The sequence below is a fragment of the Vanacampus margaritifer genome, chromosome 7, assembly GCF_051991255.1.
Source record: "Vanacampus margaritifer isolate UIUO_Vmar chromosome 7, RoL_Vmar_1.0, whole genome shotgun sequence".
Taxonomy (NCBI): Eukaryota; Metazoa; Chordata; class Actinopteri; order Syngnathiformes; family Syngnathidae; genus Vanacampus; species Vanacampus margaritifer.
Genome location: NC_135438.1, coordinates 16,157,738 through 16,185,511, shown reverse-complemented (window position 1 = coordinate 16,185,511; position 27,774 = coordinate 16,157,738). Strand labels below are relative to the sequence as shown.

At 43.3% G+C, this 27,774-nt stretch overlaps 5 protein-coding genes and 1 long non-coding RNA gene across 8 annotated transcripts in view; 3 read left to right on the top strand and 3 right to left on the bottom strand.

The window, feature by feature from the left end:
• The window catches only part of crebbpa (CREB binding lysine acetyltransferase a), a 38,697-nt gene extending 34,508 nt beyond the window's left edge, over nucleotides 1-4,189 (top strand). For both annotated transcript variants that reach the window (XM_077570327.1, XM_077570326.1), the window contains 3 exons: nucleotides 14-175; nucleotides 311-592; nucleotides 721-4,189. In XM_077570327.1, the coding sequence (XP_077426453.1) occupies nucleotides 14-175; nucleotides 311-592; nucleotides 721-2,940 (2,664 nt within the window). In that variant the 3' untranslated portion in view covers nucleotides 2,941-4,189. The remainder of the gene's footprint in view (nucleotides 1-13; nucleotides 176-310; nucleotides 593-720) is intronic.
• A 998-nt stretch (nucleotides 4,190-5,187) lies between these two features.
• On the top strand, nucleotides 5,188-16,453 carry slx4 (SLX4 structure-specific endonuclease subunit homolog (S. cerevisiae)). Of its 2 annotated transcripts, XM_077571041.1 has the most exons (13): nucleotides 5,190-5,908; nucleotides 6,025-6,232; nucleotides 6,311-6,523; nucleotides 7,807-8,030; nucleotides 9,158-9,453; nucleotides 9,639-9,834; nucleotides 9,995-10,179; nucleotides 10,269-10,415; nucleotides 11,474-11,643; nucleotides 11,725-13,667; nucleotides 13,877-13,976; nucleotides 15,351-15,677; nucleotides 15,952-16,453. In XM_077571041.1, the coding sequence occupies exons 1-13, from the start codon at nucleotides 5,533-5,535 to the stop codon at nucleotides 16,295-16,297; spliced, it is 4,731 nt and encodes a 1,576-aa protein (XP_077427167.1). In that variant the 5' UTR covers nucleotides 5,190-5,532; the 3' UTR covers nucleotides 16,298-16,453. The 2 variants fall into 2 exon arrangements, with proteins under 2 accessions (XP_077427168.1, XP_077427167.1); XM_077571042.1 differs by lacking the exon at nucleotides 15,952-16,453 and having other exon boundaries at nucleotides 5,188-5,908; nucleotides 15,284-15,466.
• On the bottom strand, nucleotides 7,071-15,921 carry LOC144055235 (uncharacterized). The gene is made up of 5 exons (XR_013294793.1): nucleotides 15,371-15,921; nucleotides 10,239-10,419; nucleotides 10,021-10,153; nucleotides 9,615-9,825; nucleotides 7,071-7,933 (listed from the first exon to the last, which is right to left on the bottom strand). It is a non-coding gene; the product is annotated as an uncharacterized LOC144055235 (long non-coding RNA).
• Nucleotides 16,454-16,686: 233 nt separating the features above from the next.
• Nucleotides 16,687-19,935, bottom strand: mcrip2 (MAPK regulated corepressor interacting protein 2). Its single transcript, XM_077571043.1, has 5 exons — nucleotides 19,388-19,935; nucleotides 19,229-19,298; nucleotides 18,477-18,610; nucleotides 17,271-17,378; nucleotides 16,687-17,138 (listed from the first exon to the last, which is right to left on the bottom strand). The coding sequence occupies exons 1-5, from the start codon at nucleotides 19,443-19,445 to the stop codon at nucleotides 17,068-17,070; spliced, it is 441 nt and encodes a 146-aa protein (XP_077427169.1). The 5' UTR covers nucleotides 19,446-19,935; the 3' UTR covers nucleotides 16,687-17,067.
• A 1,225-nt stretch (nucleotides 19,936-21,160) lies between these two features.
• gde1 (glycerophosphodiester phosphodiesterase 1) lies at nucleotides 21,161-25,491 on the bottom strand. Its single transcript, XM_077571116.1, has 6 exons — nucleotides 25,085-25,491; nucleotides 24,212-24,387; nucleotides 23,944-24,049; nucleotides 23,524-23,616; nucleotides 23,188-23,399; nucleotides 21,161-23,111 (listed from the first exon to the last, which is right to left on the bottom strand). Exons 1-6 carry the CDS (start codon nucleotides 25,340-25,342, stop codon nucleotides 22,964-22,966), a joined length of 993 nt encoding a protein of 330 aa, XP_077427242.1. The 5' UTR covers nucleotides 25,343-25,491; the 3' UTR covers nucleotides 21,161-22,963.
• A 128-nt stretch (nucleotides 25,492-25,619) lies between these two features.
• Nucleotides 25,620-27,182, top strand: tmem186 (transmembrane protein 186). The gene is made up of 2 exons (XM_077571117.1): nucleotides 25,620-26,055; nucleotides 26,271-27,182. Exons 1-2 carry the CDS (start codon nucleotides 26,044-26,046, stop codon nucleotides 26,937-26,939), a joined length of 681 nt encoding a protein of 226 aa, XP_077427243.1. The 5' UTR covers nucleotides 25,620-26,043; the 3' UTR covers nucleotides 26,940-27,182.
• The last annotated feature ends 592 nt before the right edge of the window (nucleotides 27,183-27,774 follow it).

The following is a 27,774-nucleotide window of genomic DNA, read 5'->3' as shown; positions in this document are numbered from 1 at the left end:
GTATTACTCTCAGGGTACCCCAAGTGACAGCAAAAATGCTAAGAAGAAAAACAACAAGAAGACAAATAAAAACAAAAGCAGCGTGAGTCGAGCTAACAAGAAGAAGCCTGGGATGCCAAATGTAGCGAACGATTTGTCGCAGAAGCTTTATGCCACCATGGAGAAGCACAAAGAGGTAAGACACATTACAGCTAATTTACAAAATAGTTTTTGACCAAGACCAAAGCAGCAATTTTTGACCGTGTGTGTGTGTGTGTATGCGCTTAAACATGAACGTTTTTTTTTCCTTCTGTTTCTTTGTCTGCTGTAGGTGTTCTTTGTAATCCATCTCCACTCCGGCCCCATGGTCAACACTTTGCCCCCTATCATCGACCCGGACCCTTTGCTCTCCTGTGACCTGATGGATGGCCGTGATGCTTTCCTGACTTTGGCCCGGGACAAACATTGGGAGTTCAGCTCTCTCAGGAGGTGCAAGTGGAGCACCATGTGCATGCTAGTTGAGCTGCACAACCAGGGACAGGATCGCTTTGTGTACACTTGCAATGAGTGCAAGCATCATGTCGAGACACGGTGGCACTGCACAGTGTGTGAGGTGTGTACTGATCTATTTTTTCCCCATGTAGATATTTTTATTTATTGAAAGTGGATGTCACTTGTAGGTTTATAATGCTTTGGGGTTGTCTCTTGTTATTTACCCTGTCCCCGTCTTCTATTTTACAGGACTTTGACCTTTGCATTAATTGTTATAACGCAAAGGGTCATGAGCACCAGATGGTGAAATGGGGTCTCGGCCTGGATGACGACAACAACAGCCAGAGCGGCGAGGCCTCCAAGAGCCCACAGGAAAGCCGGCGTTTGAGCATCCAGCGTTGCATCCAGTCTCTCGTCCACGCGTGTCAGTGCCGCAACGCCAACTGCTCTCTGCCGTCCTGCCAGAAGATGAAGAGAGTTGTGCAGCACACCAAGTTTTGCAAGCGGAAAACAAACGGCGGCTGTCCTGTGTGCAAGCAACTTATTGCTTTATGCTGTTACCATGCAAAGAACTGTCAGGAGAATAAGTGTCCGGTGCCGTTCTGCCTGAATATAAAGCACAAACTTCGCCAGCAACAGCTGCAACACAGGCTCCAGCAGGCTCACTTGATGAGGAGAAGAATGGCTACCATGCAAGGCAGAACCATGCCGCTACCGTCCCCGCCGGCGTCAGCCACGCCGACAACTCCCACTTCCCATGCCCAGCCCAACACACCCCAGACGCCACAGCAGCCGCTGCCCAGTCAGCCTCAGACACCCACCTCTGCAGGTGTCATGTCCCCCTCGTTCCCCACCGCACCTCGCAATGGACAACCTCAAGCAGCTGTGCCCCAAGGTAAGCCCGGGCCCCAAGTCTCTCCTCTGCATCAACAACCGTCCCCTGTTCCACAGCCTCCTCAGCCTCAACCAATGCAGCAGCAGCAGCAGCAGCCTCCCCTCGCCGCTGTCAAGATCGCACGCCACATTGAGTTGATGGCACAGGCCCAACAGAACCAACAGAACTATCTGGTCAACATGAACGGCTTGCCCATGAACCCCCAGCAGCCACAGCAGCGTATGACAGGACCAATGCAACCACCCATGCAGATGGTACCAGGGCCTCGGGGCCCCCAGGTCATGCAACCAAACATGGCCCCGGGTCAATGGCCTGGACCTGCAGGCCCCATGCAGGCTGCACAAACTCAACAGCAAGGCCTTGTCCCAGGCCAGAGCCCCCCACAGGCCATGACCATGCAGCGAGCCATGATGCCGCCGGGACAGCAACCTCCGGGCCAGAGGATGCTCATTCCCCAGCAGCCCGGTGCAAGGCCACAGGCACCACAGAGACCTGGTGCTACAGCCCCCAACGCCCTTCAGGATCTTCTCCGTACCCTCAAGTCTCCCAACTCTCCCCAACAGCAACAGCAAGTCCTCAACATCCTCAAATCAAACCCGCAGCTCATGGCTGCTTTCATCAAGCAACGAACGGCCAAGTACCACGCTAACCAACCCCAGCAGCAGGCGGGTCAGCAGCCTGGTTTGCCCACAATGCAGACCATGGCCATGCCAGGAGGTACTGTACAGAGGCCAGGGATGCCGTCTCAGCAGCCTCAGCAGCCTCCTGCTCAGGGTATGGCAGCGATGGGGGCCCAAGGGCAGCTGATGAACACAGCACATAACACCAATCCGCAAATTCAAGAGTATCGTCGGCAACTCTTAAGACAACAGCAGCAGCAACAGGGACTGATGCCTCAGGGACACCCTGGCCAGTTCCCTGCCCAGGCCCAGGGCACAGCAGCTACGTACTCCCAGCTCCGCATGCAACAACAGCAGATGCAAGCCATGCAAGCAGGCGCAGCAGCAGCTGGGGGGCCAATGGGCCAGCTACCACCCATGGCTCAGATGGCTCAGCCGGGCATGGGAATGGACCAGGCTCAGAAAATACTGCATCAACGGATGCTGCAGCAGCAGCAGCAGCAGCAACAGCAACATCTTCCTCAGCAGCAGGCCGTCCTCAAGCAGCAGATGACTTCTCCCGCCCAGGCCAGCCCCATGAGCCCCCAGACCCACCTGCTTGCCGGCCAGCCCACACTAGCCAACAGTCTCAGCAACCAAGTCCGCTCCCCTGCTCCTGTTCAGTCCCCATGCCCACCCTCACAGCCGCCACCACATTCCAGTCCCTCACCGAAGATCCAGAACCAGCCCCAGCCCTCACCACAGCACCCGCCTCCACCCCACTCCAGTTCCCCCCACCATGGACTTGGGGGCCCACTGTCAGGGTCCATGGAACAGGGCCACCTGGGTACACCAGAACAAAGCGTCATGCTACCCCAGCTTAACCCTCCGAATAGAGGGGTGCTAAATAGCAACTTGAGCATGGAGGGAGATGCTGCAGGAGACAGTTTAGAGAAGTTTGTGGAGGGATTGTAGCATTTCTGCTGGGAAATGAAGAACCACCGTGTCTCAGTACCTGGGACCCCTCATAAATTCTTCCCAACTTCCCTCAGACTCTTTAACAAAGAGGGCTTTGTTTGTTCTTTCTACTATTGAGATCTTTTTGTACCTGTATAAAAAAAAAAAAAAAAAAAAAAAACTGTTGTTAAAAACAAAAAAGAAAATTTGGTAGAGGAAAAAAAAATAAAAGTCCAGCACCCCGTGGGAATGAAAAATTCCTAAATTAAGTTGTTTTTTTTCTTCCTGAAAAAACAGCGGGGTTTGCAATTTGCTTCTTAAAAATGCAATTTAAGTCACAAAGAATATATTTTTTTGGTTGAGACCAAATGTGTTCAATATTCAATTTATTTTTGCTTGGTTCTTGGTGTGATTTCATACCATCCTCGTTTTTTTGTTTTGTTTTTTAAGAAAATGTACAATTACATTATATGATTCATATCTTTTGTACCATTAGGAAAAAAAACAACCTTTTGTGTTTAAGTTTGGGAGCTGGGCCAGGTTTTTGTTTTGTTCTCTAGCTGTCGGTCCTGGCATTTGTGGTCATGCATTCTACCATTGCGCCAAGATAATGTGCTAAGAGAGACTGAGACCCATCTCTTCTCTGTGTGTATGAAGAGCACTCAGTTGTATTAAAATAGGAAATGGACTGTGGCAGATTGTTTACACAGCCATGTATACAGGTGCACATGAAGACACCAATGCAAACCTCACGCTCGCTAAAAGAATCACAGATCATCACACTGGTGACATAAATCCCCTAAAAGTAAGATATACAGGCTCCATCTCAGACGCCTGGAAGTTGGAATCTCTTGTTTTGCAGGTGTAGAAAATTGTTACTTTAACATTGAAAAAAATGTCATGCTTTTTTTCCATACAAATAGTGTAAACTGTAAAGAGAGTGGGAGAAAGAGACCAGTGACCTAAGCTGAGGTGCAACGATCACCCACCCTTTAAATTATACACTAAGGTGCGTTTGAAGAATGGAGGCACCATCAACATTCTCTTGGAATCATCAAGGCGCATTCCTCTTACGCAAAAACTTGAACGGGTGGAAAGAGTTTGCTTTTTCTCCTATTGTAAATCCACGTATTAAACAAAAAACTATAAATATAAGAGAGAACGAAAACACTGTACAAACTGTTAAAAGGCTCATTTCTTACTTCTATACCATATTGTTAAATAAACTGCAACAGATGAACTACAGAACTGTTGAGTAAACCACAAAGGATCACTCCTGTTCCTTTGTAATTGCCTCACACTTGTTTAGAGGATGGCACAATCTTTACTCCCTCGAGCAGTCACTCCACACACTGACCACTCTTGCTGCTACGTGGTGTCATCTTTAAACCAAAAACAGTTGTCAAAAAACACAAAGCGTAATGGGTGCACAATGTGCATGCATTTCCCAATGTTCCCCCTCCATGAATTCTTGATTTCTTTACAGCCACTTGACTAAAAGGTGGGTTAGAAATGTTGAGCGCAATTTGGATAGCAGTCAGAGACGAAGGACAAGTGGATGGCTCATCATTTCGTAAGTCTTTAACTATAAATATAGGTATAGGACATCTAATCTGATTCAGCTCAGTTTCAAATCTAAAAACTTATTCAGCTCATACTGATGCTGAATTTGTATCCGTATTTTTAAATCCAAACATTATAGTCAGAAATGTCAAGAGACCAAGATGAACGCAAAGACCATAGATTAATTGTGCGGCATTTGCCCGTGGACGAGAATAAGCCACAATAGTTTTTCCATCATTAATACTTTTTATTATGACGTCACACGTCAAAATGGCGGTCAATTCGGTGAAGAGCATTCATTGAAAAGCATTGGACTTTGGCTCGTAATTTGATTTGTAATGATTATTTTTATTTTTAAATGTGATGAGATGTTTGATTACTATAACAATCCGTGTGGTTTGTATGATAGCCACAGGTAAATGAAATTCAAGTGCCTTTTGTTTTCAACGTTTGAAGGAAGCATTTGCATCGAATTGCATTGGAGAAGAATCAGAAATGCCCGGATTTTCGGAATTGTCAATAGGGGGCACTGTACTTTATTCCTGCATGAAACAGTTAAGGCAACATCAAATCAGATGCAAGTTGTTCAAAGTCGTAAAATTACTACAAACACGAAATATTTCGTATATCGGTGCAAATCTGGCATTACTATACAATACTGGTTTTAACAGAAATACGCGTCACCCGGAAGTAAAACTTAGCCTTTTTCCCGTCACGTGACCAGTTCCTGGGGTCGGGGAAAAGTGGTTTGGTTTTGCGCTAGGAATCACAACAAACTCAGCGTGTTACGTCGTTGTAAACGATTCATTAATATAAATTAGAAACACGGTCACCAGATGGATTTACATGGCTAGCTAGCACCACGATAGAAGCGTGGAATTCATACATTTATGTAATATTTTTGTTTTCCACACTAGTCTGCAGCGATCCTTGAATCAAACTGCAAGGTTTTAACACACTGGCTATCCGTTATGGATATTTGCCAAACCCGAGTACATGCTGGTGTAATCTTTTCAAGGTGACCAGTACAAAAAATGTGTTATAGTCATGAACGACTCGGACCAGGACTTTGTTGACCTGAGCTCAAAGCTGTTGAAACGTTCCCGCAAGAAAGGAGTCGAGCCTAAACGTAGGCGAGCCGACCAACAGGCATCTTGTCAGACCAGCGATGGAGACCAGAGAGAAAACAAGGACAGCTCCGGGTCTCAGCGTGCCGGAGCTGAATCACAGTTTGCTCGTAGCGAAACACAACAGGTCATGGGAAACACGGAAAATGTTATGAATGATTTAAGAGATGCTGTGTTAGCTTCAGCACCAACAGCTCAACCGGGTTTGGGGGCAAAGGACAAATTGCTCAGCAGGATGCAACAGTTCAAAAGAGTCAATCTGCCGAAGATGGTGCAGCATGTTCCTTTACAGTCAGGTGAGGTGACATGTTCTTTATAGTTTTTTTTCTTTACCTCCTTCCACCATGCATCTTAAAATATTACTGTGCGGGCTTTTGAAGTTTGAAATCAATGCTCACTGATTTGTCCCTAGAAATACTACAATCCTCCACATCAGAGCGCCATCTGAGGCCTCAGGACAGTGATGAGGTTCTAGCCATGCGACTGCAGCAGCGACTTGACCATGAGGCGGCAGAGGCCCACACACTGGACTTGGCGGCTGAGGGTCTCTTCTTCTGTCACATATGTCACAGAAGCTTATCGCACATGACACCTGAGGGGCGCACACAGCACATCAACAGGTCGGTCTTTTTTTTCAGCAACAAGAAGTTACCATTTGCCCCTCATTTGGCTATTCAGGATGATCTTCATGTCGATAGGTGTTTGGATAAGAGTGAGCATCAAATGGCAGCTGTTCCGCCTCCCCCGGGTGTCCCTGACTGTCCAATCTGTGGCAAGAAGTTCAAGTCGCACAAGAGTCACGCCACCCACTTGAAGCGTTGCTCGGCGGACATGGGCGTCAGTCCTGCCGACCTCCTGCAGGCGCTCCAGAGGCAAGCAGAAGAGACGCAACGTACCACTACTGAAGCGATGTATGTTTGCCGCATCCGCACTTCACATCAATCGAGCATACATACATACTGTACCTACTGTACCTCTATGGTTGACCGTAATCTATTCCTCGTCGAGGTCTGACTTTTTGGAATTTTGTAAAAAAAATATTGTCACGTATGGAAATAGAAATTCATTCCAAGGTAAAAGTGTTGCCATTATGCAATCTTTATTCACTGGACATGTAATGCTAAAGGTGCAATTTTTTTTTATTTTTTTGTGTTATATTGAGTGTTCCTAACTTAGTGAGTTTTGGTGTGTGTGTGTGTGTGGGGGGTCTTAATATACCAACTTTTCTGCCCTCTTTCCCCCCCCAAAGAATTGATAAGCAACAAATCATTTATATGAAACCTCTGGAGACTCTCACTTACTCACCCCTGTGCCCTCAGAATGCAAAAAAAAAAAAAAGCACTTGAATCAGGACACCACTGGCTAATTTAATCATATACAGTACACCCAAATTTCTAATTCTACAACCTCCGGGGTGTTCAACTTCAGAGGTTCCTTTGTCTGTAGATCAAAAGCTTACATTAATTGTACACATAATCTAATTCTTGTATTACCTTCAGTTATTGCTTTGATTGCTCTCTGCAGTTGCACAGAAATAAAAAAACATTTTTTACCCCATAGGTAAGGAAAAAAATGCTAAAACAATAAAACTGCATCCTACTAACTAATACTTGTTGGCACCAAATATTTCAGAATCCAGTCTTGTCCATCAGCAATTAACACATCCTGACTTATAATTTACAACATCTCATATATCGGATTCTAACAGCATCAATGTGGACAGCACTGTTTTAGGCACCCAACATATTTTCATTTGGTATTTAGGTCTGGACTCTGACTTGACCATTATCCCGCTGAAGCCATTCTTTTGTTGATTTTGCTTGTTTAAATGCAAAATTGGCACAAGTTTAAAGATTTTGGACCAAAATTGGCACAAGTTTAAAGATTTTGGACCAAAATTGACTGGTATTTGATAGTTTTAAGCCCTTTCCACACTTAACTAAAGTCACAGTTCCCGTTAAAGGAAAAAAAGACCCCAACATTCAATTATATTCAATGTTTATGTCTTTTTAAATGTCTTCTGAAGTGCAGGCTAACATTTTTTGCGAGGAGCGCAGGAGCCCCTAACTTACAATTTTAGGAGCACAGGAAGAAAATTTAGGGGTGCACACGTAAATTGACTTGCAAAGTAAATATTCACATTTCACAGCATTTTCATTATATAACTGATAAATAATATGTTTTTATAATTCAGCACACAGACTGGAGGCGCCAAAAGAAAAGGTGCATCGAAGGCAGGCCCAGCAGCAAGAAAGAAGCCCAGGAAAAAGGCGGAACTGCTGGATGAAGACACCATGGTGGCCTTGGCTCTGTCGTCTTCCCTGTTGGAACAGGAGAGGAAGCAGCTGAGTGCGGAAAGAGAAACCATTACCCCTGATTTCTCCATGGCTCCTGTGTTGAAGTGGAGGGCAGATGCCGGTACACTATCACTTTGTGTTCCATAGCTTGCAAGATGAAGTGTGTTTCATCATATTGCATTTGTTAATTCAAAGCAAAGTTGACACAAATGTGCATATTACATGACTTTTACTTTCTGAGATGTTATCTGCGGAGCATTTTGTCTTTGTGGTCCAGGGTCCATGTTTTAGTTTTTGCATGTTATTTTTAACTCATTCACTGCCATTGACGGTTATAGACGTCAAATATTCATTTGAACTATTTCTATTAGTTTAACTTTTTTTCCCCACTTATGTTAACAAGAGTATGAAAGCCTAGAATTTTTTTATTGTACATTTAGAACAGATATAAAATTTGTGATTAATCGTGAGTTAACTCGTAAAGTCATGCAATAAATAACGATAAAAAAAATTAATTGCCTTACGCTCCTAATTTTTAATAACCTTCTCTTCTTTTTTTAAATCACGTCAGGTGATTACAATTTTTAATTGTAATTGATCACATGACTTCAATAGTTAACTCACGATTAATCATAAATTTTATATCTGTTTTAAATGTACAATAATTGTTTTTTTTTCTAGGTTTTCATATTCTTGTTAACCAAAGTGGAAAAAATGTTAAAATAATAGAAATAGTTCAAATGAATTTTTGACATCAATGGCAGTGAATGAGTTAATTAATGTAATTTTACACAGTTGCTCGGCATCTTACTAACATGTCTGACACAATTCATCAAAATACCCTAAGGGTCATGAATTACTTCTTGCCAGAATGACCCTGTTTGAAAGGGCGGCACTGCTGCAAGTGAGTCAGCCTTAAATTCATAATGCTGTTCTAATGGCAAGGATGGATTTTGTTGCCATGACGACGAGTGCAGAGGTTGGTGGGGTGCTGCATTTAGAGCCCCGAATGGACTGCAAACTGCAACGCGCACATGAGCCCAACAAGTAGTTTAATCTCATACTTGACTGTTTGTTTATTTATAGGCTTTTGTTCTTTTTATCAAATGTTCTTTAAGTCAAATGACATCAGGTTCAGACAAGTCGTCATGAACTATTACTTATACAGCTAAAATGATTAAATGGAAGAAGAATGAGCTATCGATGTTTAGTGTATCTAATTAAACTTTCCAATTGTTCATGTTGCAGGTAAGGGGCATGGTAAGAGGAAAAAGGGCACCGTCCCTCGCCCTCCTCCAATCCTCCTCATCCAGGACGCCGATGCGGCCCTGACCAGGCTGCAGGAACGAGTCTCTGCCCTCCTCCTACGCAGTCGAGCTCCATCTCCGCCTACTCCCACCCGCTGTCCCAGCACCTTATCTGCCTTGAGTGACACTGCCCCCCTCTGGGAAAAGAGTGCACTGCTGAATGGAAGCGCTACTCGTGTATTAGACTTCTTTGTTCCGGAGCTTAAAGACTTCATCACACCATGGGAATCAGCACAAGTAAGATGACGAACGAATAGGAGATGTTTAGGTTTGTGAACGCTGCTGCTGTTCACGCAGTGATCTTTAGTACGGTATGTTAACATTGAATCTGATCATATTATTATCTAATAGCTTTTTAGAAAGTTAATAATTCTCCAAATGTGTTTTCCAATTCTCACCACTTTTTTAACTTCTGTCCATAGACTCTCTGCGCTTCTTCCCAAACAAACGACAAGGCTTCCATCTTGTCCTCCTCCCAGACGGCCGCCTGCTCCTCGGCTCCCTCCACTCCGACCTCGGGACATCTTCCAGCAAACAGTCAGGCCCTGCAGGACCTAGTGGAGCTCTCTGTTGATGAATTTGCCCACGGTGACCACACTGCTCTTGGCCCTGTCAAAGGTACAACAAAGCTCTGTATTCTACGCTGTATTTAAGCATGTTGATTCATGGGGGTTCAAAATTGTCTTTATGTGTCCTGTGATTGACTGGTGACCAGTAAGTCACCTTTTATTATTGTGACTTTCGCTCCCTGTTAAGTTTAATTATGTTGTTCTTACAGACAAAAACACCAGTTTGCCGACAGACCTTCGATTGAGTGGCTTCTTTATAGAGGAGACGGCTGACCTCTGTGTGAGTGACGCCCCACCAGCAATGACGCACACCGATGCAGTGGAGCTCCACAGTCAAGCAGGAAGTTCTTATTGTCAGCCAGGAGCAACTGAAGAGCGCAGGAGCCATTTATCAGTAAGATCCCTCTCCATGGTTTACACACCAAAGTTTGGAAATCACAAAATGATACATACATGATATGTGCTCCCCTGATTCCTCTGCAGGTGGCGCTATCCACCCTGGCATCAAACCTGAGCAGCATGGTGAACAACCCTCATCTTAGTGACTGGCAACTCCAGGTGGACAGTGGCCAAGTTTTCTTTGCTCACTCCTTCATGATATATGCACGCTGCCCCCTCCTGGCAGAAATGGTAACTGCAGTACAGTGGTAACAAAGCTAAATATGCACCTTTTTCACAATATAAAACAGTTGGCTGACTGTTTATACAGGTACAAGCAATTAAAAAGTAATTTTCCATGTTGAGTTACCATCAAAATACAGAAAAAAATAGTGGACTAAATACTGTCATATGTTTTTCTTCCAGATAGTGTTAATTTTTTTTATCAGACTTTAAAATGTAGTCTCAGCTTTAGTCCAGTTTCAATCACGCTGGTTTCTTTTTTTTATTTTTATTTTTTATACCATAGTTATAGTCAACCTCGTCCCGTTTTTATTTAATCTAGCATTTTATGAAGTTCAAGAAAACAATGTTATTTATCTAGTTTTAGTCAACAAAAACTGTCAACATTTTGGTCTAGTTTTAGTCAGGACAATCATTTTACCCCTGTATTTATATATATTTTTTCAGCAGATAATGTTGAACATTTTGGATCTAAAACTATTTCACATAAAATTTTCTCTCAGCTTTTTGATGAAAAACAACACACAATTACAGTATATCAACAAGTGGCTACTATGGCTCCATGCTACAAAATAGTAAATTAGCCAGCATTAGTTAGCGGTCAGATTAACATTATTGTTGAAACGTTGTAGCCATTGGATTAATGTTCCAGTATAACTATACTATATAGTTTATTATTATTATTATATATTTTTATTATTATTAATTAACCTTTCATAGTGAATCTGTCCCATGTGTTTGTGCATGTTGCACTCGCTATCTGAAGATTAGAAAGGGGTGTGTCACTATGTGTCACATTACGGTGTCACATTGACAGATTAGCAGACAGGATTTAACAAAATCATATAATTTTCGTCTCGCCTTTGTTCATGAACTAAAACGTCCACAGATTTTAGTCCAATTTTTATTCGTCTCGTCTTCATTAGTCAACGAAAATGCATACGGATTTAGTCCCAGTCATTGCTTATTAACGAGGGTTTTAGTCTAGTCTAGTTTTCGTCTGTTGAAGATGTGTTGTGAAAATATTTTTGTGTAGTTTTCGTTAACGAAATTAACACTACTTCCAGGTGCATGAAAGTGGATTTGGGGTGCATGAGGAGGGGATGCCCGCAGCTCAAAGAGTATTGATCAGTGATGTCCCAGGGCAGGCCGTGTTGGCCCTGCTGCACTTCCTCTACACGGCTCACTTTTCCCTCCCAGCATCCTTTCATCCTCATGTACTAGAGTTGGCATCCAGGTCAGTCAGCACAAGTCACGCCATCTTTTTCATCTGGAGTAGTACCAAACCATGTACCACCTATCTCCTATATTTTTTAAGGTTCGATCTACAGGAGCTGCAGCAGCTATGTGAGCTTCACACTGAAGAAGCTTCAGCTCAGAATGACGATGAAGCCGCCACAAGCCACGCGGAGGGTCTTAGTCACGGCACAGACAAGGATTTAACAGCGCTCTTCATCTCTATGTGGAGCCACGAAGACGACCGAGAAAGGGATGACGAGGGCGGCCTCGAAAAAGCTGCTGACGTCACATCCGGCGACAGGGAGCTCCACGAGGAGCAGGTGAATGAGGAAGAGCTGGATGAGATTTACGAATTTGCCGCCACGCAGAGAAAGAGGGATGAGGAGGAGGTGAGCGTGGGGGGAAGTGAGGGAACTGATGGAGAGATGTCAACTGAACCAAGAGAGACTCCAGGAAGATCGAGTGACAAAAGCCCTCAGCCTGAATCTGACCCTCAGCCAGACCACAGCCTGGATAGCAGCTATGATCGCCTCTTCTTAGACTTTGGGGGGGTCTACAAAGAAGATGATCAACCCTCATTCAGTCCTCCTTCGTCTACTCCACCAAGAGAAACAGAGTTATCTGGTAGAGCCCCAAACCAGGACGGTAACTTCAGCACTGTTGCAGTCAAGGAGGAAATAGCTCTTGTTGGACAGGAACTTCCAAAACAAGATTTGAGGCCTCTAAAGCCTCAAAGCCAAGTTACTGATAGTCTTCATGTGCCGCTACTTTCCAATTCACCCCAGAAAAAGGATCCTGAGGTGATCGTTTTGTCAGACTCAAGTGAAGACATGGACGTATCTGTTCCTCAAAGTCCAGTCTTGTCACAGTCCCACACCAAGCAGAACTTCACTTACTTAAAACCCAGAGAACCCTCCGTGGAGAGGGAGCCATCCAGAAATTTGGAGTGTAGTCTAGTTGATCGAAGTCCGTCACCTAACCGACTTGATCGAGTGGATTGTTCTCCAGAGCTCTCCTGGCTCATCCCCTCCACGCCGGTCAACACCAGTCCCAGAAGATCCAGCTCGGAGAGTTGCGCTCAACTCATGCGGAGGGCAGAGCTGTTCCCAAAAAAGACCAGCTCCTCGCCGTTTAGTAATGCATCCAAGACGTCCAGCAGTCCCACATGTATTTCGCCCCGTGTTGGCTCCGTGGAGGGAACCGGTAGTCGGCTGAATCTGGAAAGAGCAGAAGTGGACTCGCCGGTTTCGTTCCTCTCTGGCGTTTCCAATCATCTTCATGATTCTTCAAAACAAGAGCCTAATAGCAGCACTCCTCTGCACTTAGATGTCCGCCAGCACCACATTCGAGCCGACACCTCGCCTGGCAGACAAAAGTCATTTAGTCACGAACACGAAGAGAGCTTTCACCTCTCCCCCTTTTCTGACCCTTCCGAGCCACATTCTTCTACTGCTCACAGAAGTGTGGAGAGTTCAGAGAGACCCCGTAAGTGCTCCAGCAGTCACAACAGCACGGGATTTAAACCAACAAGGACCGGAACAACAGATGAAGATGGAAAGATTCTACCGGTGGATGATGATGGCATTGAAGAAGAAGCAAAATCCCCAAATGCAAGTTTCGAGCACAGCTTGCTGATCATGGACGAGCCGCCAATCGCTTTCAACGACTCGTGGGGCCTCAACGCCTGCGATGACGTCACGGGGAACCCGGGATGCTTTAGTCTGAGACTAGAGGATAGCGGAGGATGCAGCCGAGCAGTCTCGTCCGCCACCTCGCCATCGCCGCCATCTTGTCAAGATGGTGCGAGTCGCTTCCGAGAACCCAAAAACCTGACTTCACGGCCATCTACCAGTAAAGAGGGTCATGCCTTCATGCCTTCGACAACTGATCATGTGGCCGATATTCCACCAGAGATAAGTGACAGCCTTCTGGTCGCACACGCGTGGGAAAGCTCCGAGGAGGAAGAGGAGATGCTTCCTCTTTCTCAAAGGCTGAAAGCTTCTGCCCGACTAAAAACTCCATGTAAGTACTTCTCAACAAGAGCATTTCATTGTAGGGACTGGATTTTGTGATAATTAAAGCCAACCAAGTCATGATGATGTTCTGTATCCTAATTAAATTAATTCACAGTGAGTAAATTCACCAATTGCACACATCAATTTCATTTAAGGGAAAAGATGGAAAGAAGTAACTTAAAAGCTAAAACAATGCACCTTGTGGTGTCTTTATAGCTCCTCCTCGCAAAAAAAAGCATCACACTCTGGTTCCCATCACGCCGCTGCCTCACTACTCTGATATGGATACGCCGGAACTCAAAAACAAACTCAACAGGTCAGTCAATTTGCATGGAAAAACAGGTAAGTAAACAAAAAAGCATTTGAACCGTAGAGGTAGGCTGCCTAAGGCGTGGAGCTTGAAATACTGCAATATGTTGAACAATAGGAATGGAATACTGTTGTTGTTGTTGTTTTTAAGGACTTATCACCAGTATTTTGACTTGTTTGCATGCATAACTGACGATTCTGCTAATCGAAGCACTCACACACAAGTTTAGCTATAATCCACGCGAAAAAGATGACACTGGGGCTTCTTACAGTACTTGCGAAAGCTTACATTTTTCCCCCAAAATACTTCCAATATAAAGAAAATGTGCAATATGATTGCTTATATCACAGTGTGATATAAAGTTGTGCATTGTACGATATAACCCTCTGTTGTTTATACCTTTATCCTGATGTGTGGCGTATTGTTAGCTTTGGCTACACCAGTCACTCTCAAATGTGATGCCTTCACAAGGAACATTTTTTTTTGTCTTTTGTGTCTTCTTGCCGTACGAGAATAAAATGTGATTGCACATCCACTACAGTAGGGAGCGGTGGCGCTCTCATTGTCAGAGCGTGTGCCAAGAGTATTAGCTCCTCTGATGAGGTGCACTGATAATTTTATAGACAAATTATTCTTATAGTTGCAGCAGAAAGTAGGTGGGGGGATTTTTCTTCTTCCTGGGGGGGCATAACAAAATTTAGATTTTGATCATTGAGATGCCTTTACAAGGAACCTTTTTTTTTGTCTTTTGTGTCTTCTTGCCGTACGAGAATAAAATGTAATTGCACATACACTACAGTAGGGGGCGTTGGCGCTCATCGTCAAGATATATATATTATTTTATATATATATATTATATTATATTTCTAGTCGCGGCAGAGAGTACGTGGGGGGATTTTTCTTCTTCATGGGGGGGCCATAACAAAATTTAGATTTTGATAATTGAGAAGCACTGGACTATGCTAATGTAGCTTCCAAGACGGTAACACAACAGTCTTTTTTAATTATGTTCACATACACTGGTGGTCAATTGTTGTCTCTCTTTATTTTACTTTTTTTTTTTTCAATGTAAAAAAGTTGTTATTTATCTTGTATCCATTTCATTGTTTTTCCATATAAAACATGTCTTATAAATGAATGGGAAAAAGATCTGAGAATGTCAGGATATGTATCATCATCAAAATGTAAAATTACCTATAGTAAGATTAAAATTTTGTCCAAATCGCACAACACTTCTTTTTGTATTATCATATGTATAATGATACTGACATCAATATCACACATGATTAGTATTTTTTCATTCCCTCACCCAGTGAGAAGCAATCTTGGCTTGTAACAAACGGCTGAATGTCAAGATAAAGAAATTCAATTTCCTCACAGCTTTGGTGTTCGGGCATTACCAAAGCGCCAGATGATCCTCAAGTTGAAGGAGATCCACCACTACACCCACCAGCTGGTCAACTCTGACTGTGAAGATGAGGCACCCTGTGCTGGGCCCGCAGCCCGGACAAAGGTCGCCCCCTCCGAGGCTTCGGCTGCTGGCGGCAGGCCCGTTTCCTGGAAACAGAAAGCCCATTTTAAAGAGCCCAGAGTGCCTGCTTCCATCTCTCCAGCCAAACACAACCAGGAGGAGGAAGACACGGAGCCGCTGTCCAACTCTCAAGACTCGAACGCCTCTTCAGCTACTTCAAGTGAAGAATCTGAAAGGTACTGCATGCACGCACCAGCTCTGCAACTTCAAGCTTTGTAGTGGAACGTGGGCTAATGAAGTACACCTTAAAGCTGCACCCAAAAATATCTTTACAATCACCTTTTTATTTCACCATTTATGACTGAAATGTGTTTTAATTAGTAGATTAATTCAAAATGCAGTTTCATTTTTCAGCCGCATAGCCATTCAAAATTCAATTTTCTGCATTCATTATTTTTAAGTTTAGGCGATAATCAGGATAAAGATGCGGATATGCAATCTACCCTGCAGGCACAACCCGGAGCTGTGTCTTTCCTCTGATGGCGACTCGGACAGCGACGGCGGCATCTCCGCCTCCCAAGCGGCCACCCGTCTCCAAGATCGCCTGCAGGACGTGCGCTCGTTCATCCTGTCCGACTCCGGCCTGTACACTCAGATCCTGCAGTACCAGCCTCTGGTCCTGTCTCAACTCCAGGAGCGGCTGAAAGCGGCTGGCATCCGCCTCGGTGCCGCCAAGCTGGTCAGCTTCCTGGACTCCCAGTGCATCACCTTCACCACCGCCAAACCGGGACAGGCCGCAGCCACTCGCAGGCGCGTCAGGAAAGCCGGCAAGAAGGCAAAAGCAGCAGGGAAATAAATGAGTGACTCCAGCAGAACCACTAAACCGCCGAATGCGGCATCAAGGCAGAAAAATAGGTCAACTAATTTTACAACTTTTTAAGACTGAAACTGATTTCTTCAGGATGGGTTTTGTATATTAATGGAAAAAATGTATGTTTACAATGTACTGGTATGTTTTTGTGTTCAGATTTCTATATGAATTATTCAGTACGAAAAATAATTTTATCTGGACCTTTTGTAAGGAATTTGCTTGAGTTGAATGTAAAAACTACTTTAAATTTTAAGATAACGTTTTTGAGCGATGTGGGCTTGGAATTTTTATTTATCATTTTTGCACAGCGCTGAATGAAATGTGCTGAAACATGTTTCCACATCCCTACATAAAAAAAGTTACACAAATTAAACTTGTTTTGAAAATCATTTTACTTGTGCTCTTCGGTAGATTCAGATCCAAAGATGAGCCATTGGGTTTATACAGCACCGCACACTTGAGGAACGAGGGAAGCTCTTTATGAACAAGAAAAAGCTTCGATCAAATGTGTCATTCAAGTATTGAGGGCAGCCTTTATCGCAGCAACACAACATTCTATCTTGGCTGTTTGGTGCGCTCAAGTTCTTAAAGCAGCATAAAAAGCTTCAGATTTCACATCAAGCTCCAAACGACGAACGATGCTTCACACGGAGCATCCTGAAGCCCGACGTGACTCTCCTATCGACCTTTGTAGAACCTCCGCTGGTGGGGCATCGGCACACTGCATCCTGTCGCGTTTGAAATCCTTCAAGCCATCATGACAGGTCTGCGATATTTGCAAGGAAGCGCTGAGCCCACCACTCTTCCAAGTCGATGGGAACAAAATCTGCGGAGAAAAATGAAAGCAAAGAAAAATGACGACATTTTGCAACATGTAAACTAGACTGACTCACTGAACCCCTGGAGTTCAATTGAACCCAGATTACGAATCACTGTGTTCGACTGAATGGATGCTTACTCTTCATGACAACATTGGGGGTCTTCTCTGTGTACTGAACGGGCCCTGGGCTGCCCGTCGATTCCCTGTCGTCGCCGTCTCCCAGCTTCTGCTCCACCTCCCGCCATGCTGGTGCAAACACAGCACATCATTATGAAAATACATACTGGTTCGACAGGAAAATTACAATGATGCCGCCTTCTAGCGTGGTCCCTTTCCCAGGTGACGACAGTGGATCGCTGTCAGCTGCCAGTGAAAGTTTTCACATGCAGATAAGCTTCAAGGTTTTGGCTGCATGAGAGCGTTCAACCTTCAGCCAAAGACTAACAACAAGCAAGCCGGATGTCTGCCAAGTGCTTTTCATACACTTTAATGAAGACAACAGTCCACTTGATCACACTTTGGGCTGTAGAATATTGCTCACCTTTTGACAGTGCTTACTTTGAGAATGTTGTAGTTTAGACTAGTGCTGAGATAAACTCTGATTCTGGTCGTGATGATTTCATGATGGATCAACCTTGAAAACTCTCAGTATATATATTGGCCTGGTTCTTGGTATTGGCTCGTATCACACAACCCTAGCAAGCAACCCAAGTTAGCCAATGGTGGTCTAGTGTCCCAACAAAAAACACAAACACCTCCTCCAAGTTACTAATTTCCACAAGGCTGCAAAAATACTGGCCCATGCTTGCACACACGGGCTTAGCTTAAATAATTAACTTTATTTTTGCCCTCTCTACTGGCTGACTGCAGAGATTAGCATTCCTTTAATGTGGCTGCAGATTCATCTGAAATCAACACTGGTTGTTCCGTCTCGTCTCCTTCCTGTTTCTCGTGTCACAGATTGCATAATCTTTTAAATTACTGACTCAATAGTAAGCAGGCTTTCGGCTGGCAGATTGAACTCTTTCCCAGTGAGTATTAGTGAACGAGTCATCTGATGAGCTGCTTTATATCCCATGTCGGAGTAACTTAAACTGAATGCTGTCTTAAGACATACACTAATGTGCATACCTTTAATGTAGCGCTCAAGAGAAGAGAGCTAGCCATTTTCAACACTTAAAATTGGTCCAAAATGTGAAAACTGACACACACACACACAAGTGGTTTTGGCCCCACGCCAGTGATATTAAAAATAAGTTTCAATTTTGAAATATTTTGTACATTTGACGTTTTATTTTTTTTATACCAACAATTCACACTATCATGCACATCGCTGTCACTCACCTTCAGATACAAAGTTGACATTCTCCTCATGTGCAGGAGTGAATCCCTCTGCCGGGCTGTCGACCTTGTGCGCGGACGCGACGTGGAAACGCTTCCCATTGAGGCGGTTGAACACGATCTTTGGAGGCGGAGCGCTGAGGGTTGAGTCGAGAACAGGGGACACAGGTTATAGTTAGGAAGTTAAATTCAGACAGTTATGGTGGCACATCCAGTTTGTTGTAGTGCAATTCATTCACTTGAGGAGAAAGTTAGTAAAGGTTCATTATACAAAATTTACTATTGTTTTCATTGTTAAATTTGAGATCTCAAAGTGTGTCTCGGGGAATTACCAATTTTCACTTAGTTGATATTTGGAATATCTAGCCTATGAATTTGGACACAGCCTGTGATGTCATTTTCAGTCGACAACAAGTAGCAAAAAGGCCGCCCCCAGAGATGAATAAAAATGTGTGGATTTTACTGCTTAAGTGGGGCACATACAATATGATTGTAAAGAAATGCTTTGACTTGACTTCCCCTTTAAATAGATTTACATTCATATATAGGTTAGAAGGAAAATTGTACACTGCAAAGGGCAAGGGTCATTTAAGTAATAAATAGTAGCCTCCTGATGTAAACACCGTGTTGGCCAGGTACCGGACGTCTCGGGTGACAGACCCCGGACGTACCATTAACAACGGCTGCTATTCGGCACAATTACAAACAAGTGGCGCAGTTTCTCTCGCACACAGCCTACGACAAAAAAAACTTACTTTGACGTGAGCCACGTCGTCGGCTTGAGTTTCAACTCGGCGAATTTACTCTCAATCTGTTGCGTGGGGCCTTCAGTAAATTGGACGAGAGAAGAAGCACAAGTTGCATTGCCAACGTAACGTGACGCTACATTGCATCACACTTTAGGTAACGCTCACCTGTCGTCCTCCGTTGTGTGACGAGTTTGCTGGGCCCTCTGGTGATGGTGTACATCATGGGACGACACCCTGGTCCGAGTGTCCTCTTGGAAAGGTGTCCACTCGGAACTTCCCCCGCCACCCCCTGGCCCCCTCCTCTCTGCTCCGCTCGCGGTGGAGACGTAACCTGGGTCAGCCGCTCCGCAAGTCGGCGCGAAGTGCGTGGAACTGTGAACTAGGACCCTGCCGCTACTCCGAACCCGCGGCAAGGTGTTCTGCCTGCGGCGTGTAGGTCATCCAAGGAGAAAGCTGCTCCACGTGCACTCACACACAGACAAACACACACGGGGGCACACCGCGCTTCTTGGTGTCCGAGGACAGTGACTCACGGAGCGGACACTCGGCCTCTCGCGTTCCGATAGAGCAGCCGGCTGCGGTACCGCCGCTCTGTGACTACTGGACACAAGGACACAACTCAATTTGTTTTCCACCACTGCACGACGGAATACGATCTATTTCCCCTCGCGTCAAGTCGGTCGGTGTGATGTCAATCACTTCCGGTTGGTGATTTCCAAAATAGTTTGACACCGATCCAACTAGTCAAATTACCAGTCCCATTTATTATTACTGGTTGATCGTGTTTAGGAGTGACATATTTATGATGCTAATATTGTTAATTACTCACACAAGTAATATAATAAGATGAATGTGTTGCTGTCCACACGGACTCAAAATAATTGCTGATTGCGCAGCACTTCTATTCTATTTAAAGGGTAAGATGCTGCATCCAAAGTCCTATATTAGCGTCAGAATTAATGGCATCGGCATGTTACTTGTTAGTACTCACCGATACCGATATCACTGTTTTAATGTAGTGCCGATACCAGTAACACTATACATAACTTATGTATACCTACAAAAAACACCAGTACAGTGCAATGCAGAACAGTACAACATATGGCTACACTAAATAGTTTATTTCGTTACATTCTCTTTGTGCATGCATAAGCATTTTTTTTTTATTATTATTAAACACATAAAAAAAATTGTTTAAGTGTTTTGGGGGGCTGTAATAGACGGCTTTTCAATTCATTTCAGTTGAGAAAATGGACATAATGTTTGAGTAACAAGGACATGGAACAAATTAAACTAATAAATTGTGATATCACACTGTAAATATAGTTTTACCCCTCCAATATGCTCTAAAAAAACATTACATCGAAATTCACTTCAGCATATTGAAATATTTGAACACACAAATGAAGTATAAGTGGATGCAAAATACTTTAAATATTGTGTTAGCTACATAGCTGATTTTTAATGATGCTATAAATTACAAGCAGTATTTAAAATTGATGCATATATAATTTAATATGTATCATATCCGTGCTGTGAAAAAAATTACTAGTGATCCATAAATTTAAATCTATTATGTTAATGTTTTAGTCAGTAAGATGTTTTGCTACATTACTTGTACTACTGTACAGACGACAGATTATAGTTATGCTCTTTTTCCCCAAATACAAATAAAGTGCTCGTTTTGTGTGTGTATGTGGGGGGTTAGGTTAGCACATTTCCGGCGTAGAGGCTACTGGGCAATCCCTCCGTGACGTCACGCCCTCTATTTTTTTGGGTTGTTGGGGGTGGGTGGTGGAATTTACCTTTGACCCATTAATGCATTGCGCAGAAGATAAACTGTAGATCACATTGAGTTAAGATGCTCAAGACTGGAAACATTTAGATGTACGGTATAAAATTTACATCTGAACTATATATTAATGACATCACACGAAGGGATATTATACCATTTATTTATATACATGCAATCATTGGTCTTCCACCATGGCATTAAAGTACATTTAATTTCCCCTTGGAGTTTAAGTGGAGGAAACGGGGGTCATCTGTGGGTTGATGCTCAAGAGCACCGTGATCAAGAAGTGGCTCAGACAGGCTTATCTGATATCACCACTACATCTGCTTATCTCTCACTACATGGTTCGCTCAACTGAGTCCATAGACCAAGAACGAGTACTGTATCGGTTTATCATCGGAGATTATAGAACAATCAACAATTAAACTGTGTAGCTGCATGATTGATTGGAATTGAATAACATCCTGAGTGAGGTGACGTCCATATTAAACTGACATGTAAACAATGGAAAATGTATTCTCACACACTCAATTTTTTTCCTGTTGGTATCAAGAGTCAAAAAATTGTAGCCATCTTAATAAAACATTGGTATGTTTTCATGTGATTTGACCAGTTGTGTCATTGTGGACATTTAGCCGCCTTTATTGCTACTGATGGGAGGTACTGTTGTCTTCAGGAGGGAGTGTGACGTGACGGACCTTCACAGGCTTCTTCCTGCATCCTCATGACAAATGATGTCACCCAGTTTGATTGGTATGACCTGCCTATGGTCATAATGCTACTTACAAAAAGTTACGGTTTATTTGGCTTTCCAGCGAAATTTCAGGATGAACCTATAATGGACTAGAACCATTATATTTGGAGAGATTTGTCTCAATTATTCACACAAATATATCTGATTTTCACATTTTTGAGCGCCATAAAGATATCTTATTTTCACATGTTTTTCAGATCCATAAATGTATCCTCGATTTTCACGAGTTTGTTGATGTTGTGTACAGGGGTGTGCCAAAAAAAATCGATTCTCATAAGAATCGTGATTCTCATTTAGTACGATTCAGAATCAATTTTAAATGTCCCCAAAACGATTTTATTTAAATTATTTTATACTGTTTTGCCTTAGTCTGCGTGTGCCTTCATTTTGAGCGCTGTTCATGTTGTACCCGATTTGGCCACTTAAGGGCAGTGTGGTTCCACGCAGTCTAATACACTGTTAAATTGTAGCCACATTAGAGAGAAGGAAAAATCAAGTTTTTCCAATAAAAGTTGTTTTTTTGAGTGATAAAAGTGCCGCGAGTAGCGCGCTAATTAGCATTAGCGAGTCAGACTGGAATAGATCATTACAATTCCTTGCACATCTATAGATTGAAGCAAAAATCATTGTCAAATCAAATCAAGCAAAAATAGTTCTTAATCGAAAATCGATTCTGAATCGAATCGCAGACCCAAAAATTTGAATTGAATCGTGAGACATTCAAAGATTTCCACCCCTAGTTGTGTATGCATTTATCATGACTTACTATTTGTAAATATTATTGTGCGTTTGTGCATTTTTTGGATAAACTTCTATTATAACTTAAAACAATTCAGGAAATAAAATACGACTGTAATTTGCATCTATTGAGCATGTTTTGCATTTACCCGGAAGACATTCTTTTTCTATTGCTATCTCTTTGGCCGCCGCTGTTGCAGGAGTGTAGAAGACGAAAAATGAACAGAAGAAGAACACCGTTGCAAGTACAGACGCCTTAAAAATAATTCCTGGTATCGGTACGCCCCCATCCCTAACAAAAAGTACTCAAAACACGATAAAGGTCAAATTGAGTTGACCCGTTTCAGTTCAGCACAATACCGTAGCCGTAACTTTTTGTGAGTAGCGCACAAACTTCACATATACACGTGTTCATCTAAAAGAATGATTTTCTGTCACTGCATGTTGGGGAGTGTCAGTAGTGAGGGTCACAGTCCTCCACAAGGCTGTCTGTGATGTAGCTGACTTTCAGGAGTTCCCGGTAGTGTTGCTTCTCCACGCCGTTGTTCACCGTCCAGGCAACCACCTCCACCCCCCTCTGGCTCCAATACTGCACATAGTCCCTGAGAAAAAAATAATAATTTATACACTGGAATCATAGGTATGACTTACGTTGGCGTCTCGGCCAAACAAACTCACTGTGAGACAAAGTTCTTTTGCACCAAGAAGGCGGAAATGCCGCAGAGCTTCCACAAAACGTGATGGTGGGCCCAATCCAACATGATATCCATTAATGTCAGCCAGTGGTGTTTCCACGGCGACGGGTAACGTGGCGAGCCGTCGCCAAAGCGGCTCAAGCTCCAGGGCCTGTGGGTCAGCGCCGTGACCACCTGTGGGTCAGTCTGCCTCATCTGTGCAAAGACAACATTTGACAAACATCAATAGGCATCGCATAGTTCTGTATTGTATAACATAGAAGAGAAAAATCAAAAAAAATCAAGGAGTACCCCAAGGTACGTTTTCATGCCCTCTGACCTTGTAGATGACCTTGGGCTCAAAGGAGCAGACCATGCTGCTGTTATACAAGGCTGGATGCTTCTTGTAGAGAGCTGAGAGCGCCGCAGCTGCCTGCCAGAGGAAGACGCCACATCGTTATTTATATATCACATATTTCCAGCGTACGTGAGAGTTTGTGATTTTTTTTTTAAATCCGCACGTCCAAACACTCCTGAAATCTAGAACATGTAAACTGTGCTGAATTATGACAACGATTGATGGTCCTTTTTCTTTCTTTCAATTAGTTTTTCTTTTTTCTCATGTTTATATGTTCAATCAATCAATCTTGACGTCTACAAAAACAACCACTGCTACTTTACATTCTTACTGATACGGGGGGGGGGGGGGTTTGTTGAAGGACCTTGTGAACGTGCAATCGGTCGTCATGTTGGACATCACCTCATCTGGATGACCTTTCACATCAAAGTAGATGGTCAGCTGCAGTTTGACGCATTCCTCCGCTGCCTGCTCAAGTGTCGGGATCTTCTCGCCAGCAAACTTGTCCCTGAAAATGGAAGACATTAGCAAATGGCAGAGTGCTTTTCGTTTTTCGCTTAGCATTTGTGGCTAAGTTTGTTATAAAAAATAATAAGCGCATACGAGGTATTGTACATATGGCATTAAAACAATAAAGTATTGTTATTGTGACTTCATGTCTCTATTTTACCCGAGTCGATGTTTTGCAGCTGCGTCTAATTTAGCCAAGTCAGCAAATCTCAATTGACCGAGGGGGCCTGATCCATTTGTTGTCCGATCCACGCTCTCGTCATGCATCAAGATCGGGACCCCGTCTGCAGAGAACTCCAGGTCCAGTTCAACTCCGGAGGCGCCGTTCTTGCTGGCCTGGTGATTCATCAACAAAATCAATTCCGCATAATTTACAACATTTTTTTAATGATCATTTTGTAAATTATTATGCATTACTCTAGTTTTCAATTATAATCTAACAAGAGTGTTTGGCTAAAGAAGAAGTGGACCTCACTGCAATGATGATATGATATCACAGATAATAAAAAAATAATTTAACTGTACTGAATGATTTGCATATGTCACTGTCTTTCTTCAAAACAGGATCCTCAGAATGGGTTCTACCTAGAGTCCGACATTAGTTGTGGTTTTAAAGGTACGATTTACTATATCACACATGTTGTTATTGTGAAACTCAAATAAAAGTTGAGATGACTGAAGTTGCCAGTTGCTCACGGTAGATGATAAACTGGCTGTTCATGTGTGTATACGAAGAATTCAACACTTTTTTAGCAGCAGCCATTATTTTATTTTATAAGTGTCTGATTTGTTTCTAGCCACCTCAATACACTCATCAAGTGGTTTCGTAACCATTTATTTATTTAGGACTTGATTGGTTACAAATAATTAAATAAATTGAGAGCTGCAGCTGCCTCAAATAAAAATGCTATATTACAAATGAGGACGTCAGATGATGACAACCTGAACCGTGTCTGTGTTTATGACGCGTACGTCAAGGTGACATATGTCCCCATCCAAACCGAACCGAACCGAATCCCCTCTTCGCTCTTACCAGCCGGATGGCCGCTATCGTGTTTTCCGGTGCGTCGTGTCCGCCTCCCCGATGAGCGACCACGGACACCTTCTCGGATCCGGACGGATGAAGCACTTGTCGGGCTCGGCTGGCCGGCAGCTGCGGGAAGCGGAACGCGGCCAGGAAGAGGTAAAGGCACCCGGTGAGGACGCCGGACCAAATCGGGCTGCGAGTGGCCAGCAGGACCACCACGAACACGACCGAGTAGAGCGACACATCATCGCCCACCTGCAGCATGTCGTCCGCCGGGTCGGCTGGATTGAGAGATGGCAGCCGAGGTTCCGGTTCAAAGACGTGTGACAGACAGTGGTGCTACGATCCGCTGCTCGGCGAATGACTTCCGCCCAGCGGCCCAACGTGCGACCGCAGTATCTGGGTTGCGTCACTTCCGCAACTCGATAGCTGACCTCACACGGTTTTTGTTTTGTCTCCAGACGGCTGTTAATTTCGGGAATATCATGATTTGTGTACAAAAGGTCTACCGTCTTCAACAACAGATGTGTTTTACTTCAGGAATTCATTCAACACTAATAGTAGATACCAGTGATTCCTAGTTGTCTTTGTTGCTATTCCCTGGCATCGTCGCTTGCCGTCGGTGCAGGCGGCGCGGGTTCACTTCCCGCCCGGGAGACCACGTTTGTGTGTGTTTAGTAGATGTGTGTGTGTGTGATTAAAAAAACAAAACAAACAAACACACACAAAAATAATTTATCGAAAATTGGTGTTGGTTGTTATGTTAAACACTAGATGGCGGTAGTTGGTCTTTGCATTGCTTTATAACCTGCTTTCAAGTCCAATAAAGGAAGATGTAGAAGTACTTCCGGTTCCGGGTGTCGTCTCGCCCCCTGTACCACAAGTTAGCTTGACATCTGAAATGACAGCAATGCACTTCTAGTATTCCTTGACAGTATTTCTTTATTCTGCTACTGTGAGTCCTGATGGCTGGCTTGGTGAGGAACTGTCTTCTTTGCAAAATAACGATTTAATCGCAGCACAAGTCTGAAATGATGTAGAATTTAGAGTCTCTTAAAGTCAGCTGCTGGCTTGTGTCTAATGTTATGATATCAGTATTTATTTATTTTTAGATTCCAGTGGTGTTACTTACTGCACTACTTCATTATGAAACGATGCATTTAATATTGTATTGCTATGTTTTACTTACCAGATCCATTCAGCATTAGCAGGCAGGTTCAGGTCCCACCTCCTGTTCTGCGTAAGAGGATCATGCCAGCAGCTCACAGCTTCTTTGTCTTTTGGGGTGCGGCCTTCTGCAACCAAGCACTTAAACCTCAATCAAGGCTGCCGTGGACCCTTTACTCCCCAAATTACAGCCTCTGTCAAATGCTCAGATTTGTCCACACAGAAATATGACATGATTTATAAATTTCCACACATGATGCTATTCAGAGCCGTGTCCAGGCTAAAATTACTCCAAACTGGGGTCACTGTGATTATCCTTCCGCCTGTGTACATTCTGTATCTTATGGGCGATGCCCCCCTCTTTCTGGTCACATACTCGACAGGAATGGCTCTATTTGCTGGTGTGATGTTATACACGGCTAGCCACTTCTTCAGGAGGGTTGTGGGAATGATGTACCTGGCTTCTTCTCACAACACGCTCAAAGTATCCCACCTGACGTTCTGGGGTCGGCGCCATGACATATACATGCCTGTGTCGGATGTTATGACTGTTGCGGACACCGGGGACTCTTCAAATGAGACCATATTGAAACTGAAGCGGTACAGCACTCCTCAGACTTTGTATTTCTCCACACGTTTTGGACATGTGGTGGACAAACAGCGTTTTGAGAAGGTTTTTGGAAGTTTAAAGTGACAGTTTTTTTTTCACGTGTCATATAGATAATGGACGATGCTAAGAATTTTTGGCATTTGAAAGTAAAAAATAATTAGGATTAAAATATATTAGGATTCATATGATTGCTTTTTGATATAAAAGCGAATTTATCAAAGGTAAGCAATAAGGATGTAAACTCTCCAAGCCGCTGACACAGATGTGGGCAGTGGCTGTGCCATAACCGCTGTATCAAAATTTCAAAATAAAAATTGTCCATTTTGATTGAAGTATTAATTTAACAATCTTTGTTAATTTCACAGAATCCTGCTGGAAGGCATTTCTGCAATTGTATCTTACCTACAATCATACAAATCCAATAAGCTGCTGTTGTTTTACTGATAAATTTTGCCCTGTTTACAATTTTTGTTGTTACACAAATATTAAAAAAATATCCATGCTGCACAAGTAATAATTGTGTCATTCTAGTCAAGTAGTCAATTTAAGATTAATTACATGTTAGCCTCTCAAATCATCTTGATTTATAACTCATTTACTTTTCAAACGTGAAAGATGCCCGTTTTTGTTTTTCTGTATTTTGAGGCCTTTAACATGTCTGCATACTTCTCCACTTGAGAAGATTGCTCATTCATAGTGATTACTAAATTGGGTGTGATGACTAGGTCATTTTTAGATAGTGAATATTTTTTGTGTATTAGTAGGCATACAGTATATTCATTATAGGGACTGACACACCAGCTGTTAACCTGTATGGGTACAATCACCTGATCAGTCAAAAAACACACCAATCTACCACATAATTATGTTCCCTTCCATTAGTCTCTACCAGTGCAGACATTTTTTTTCCTGGGGTCTC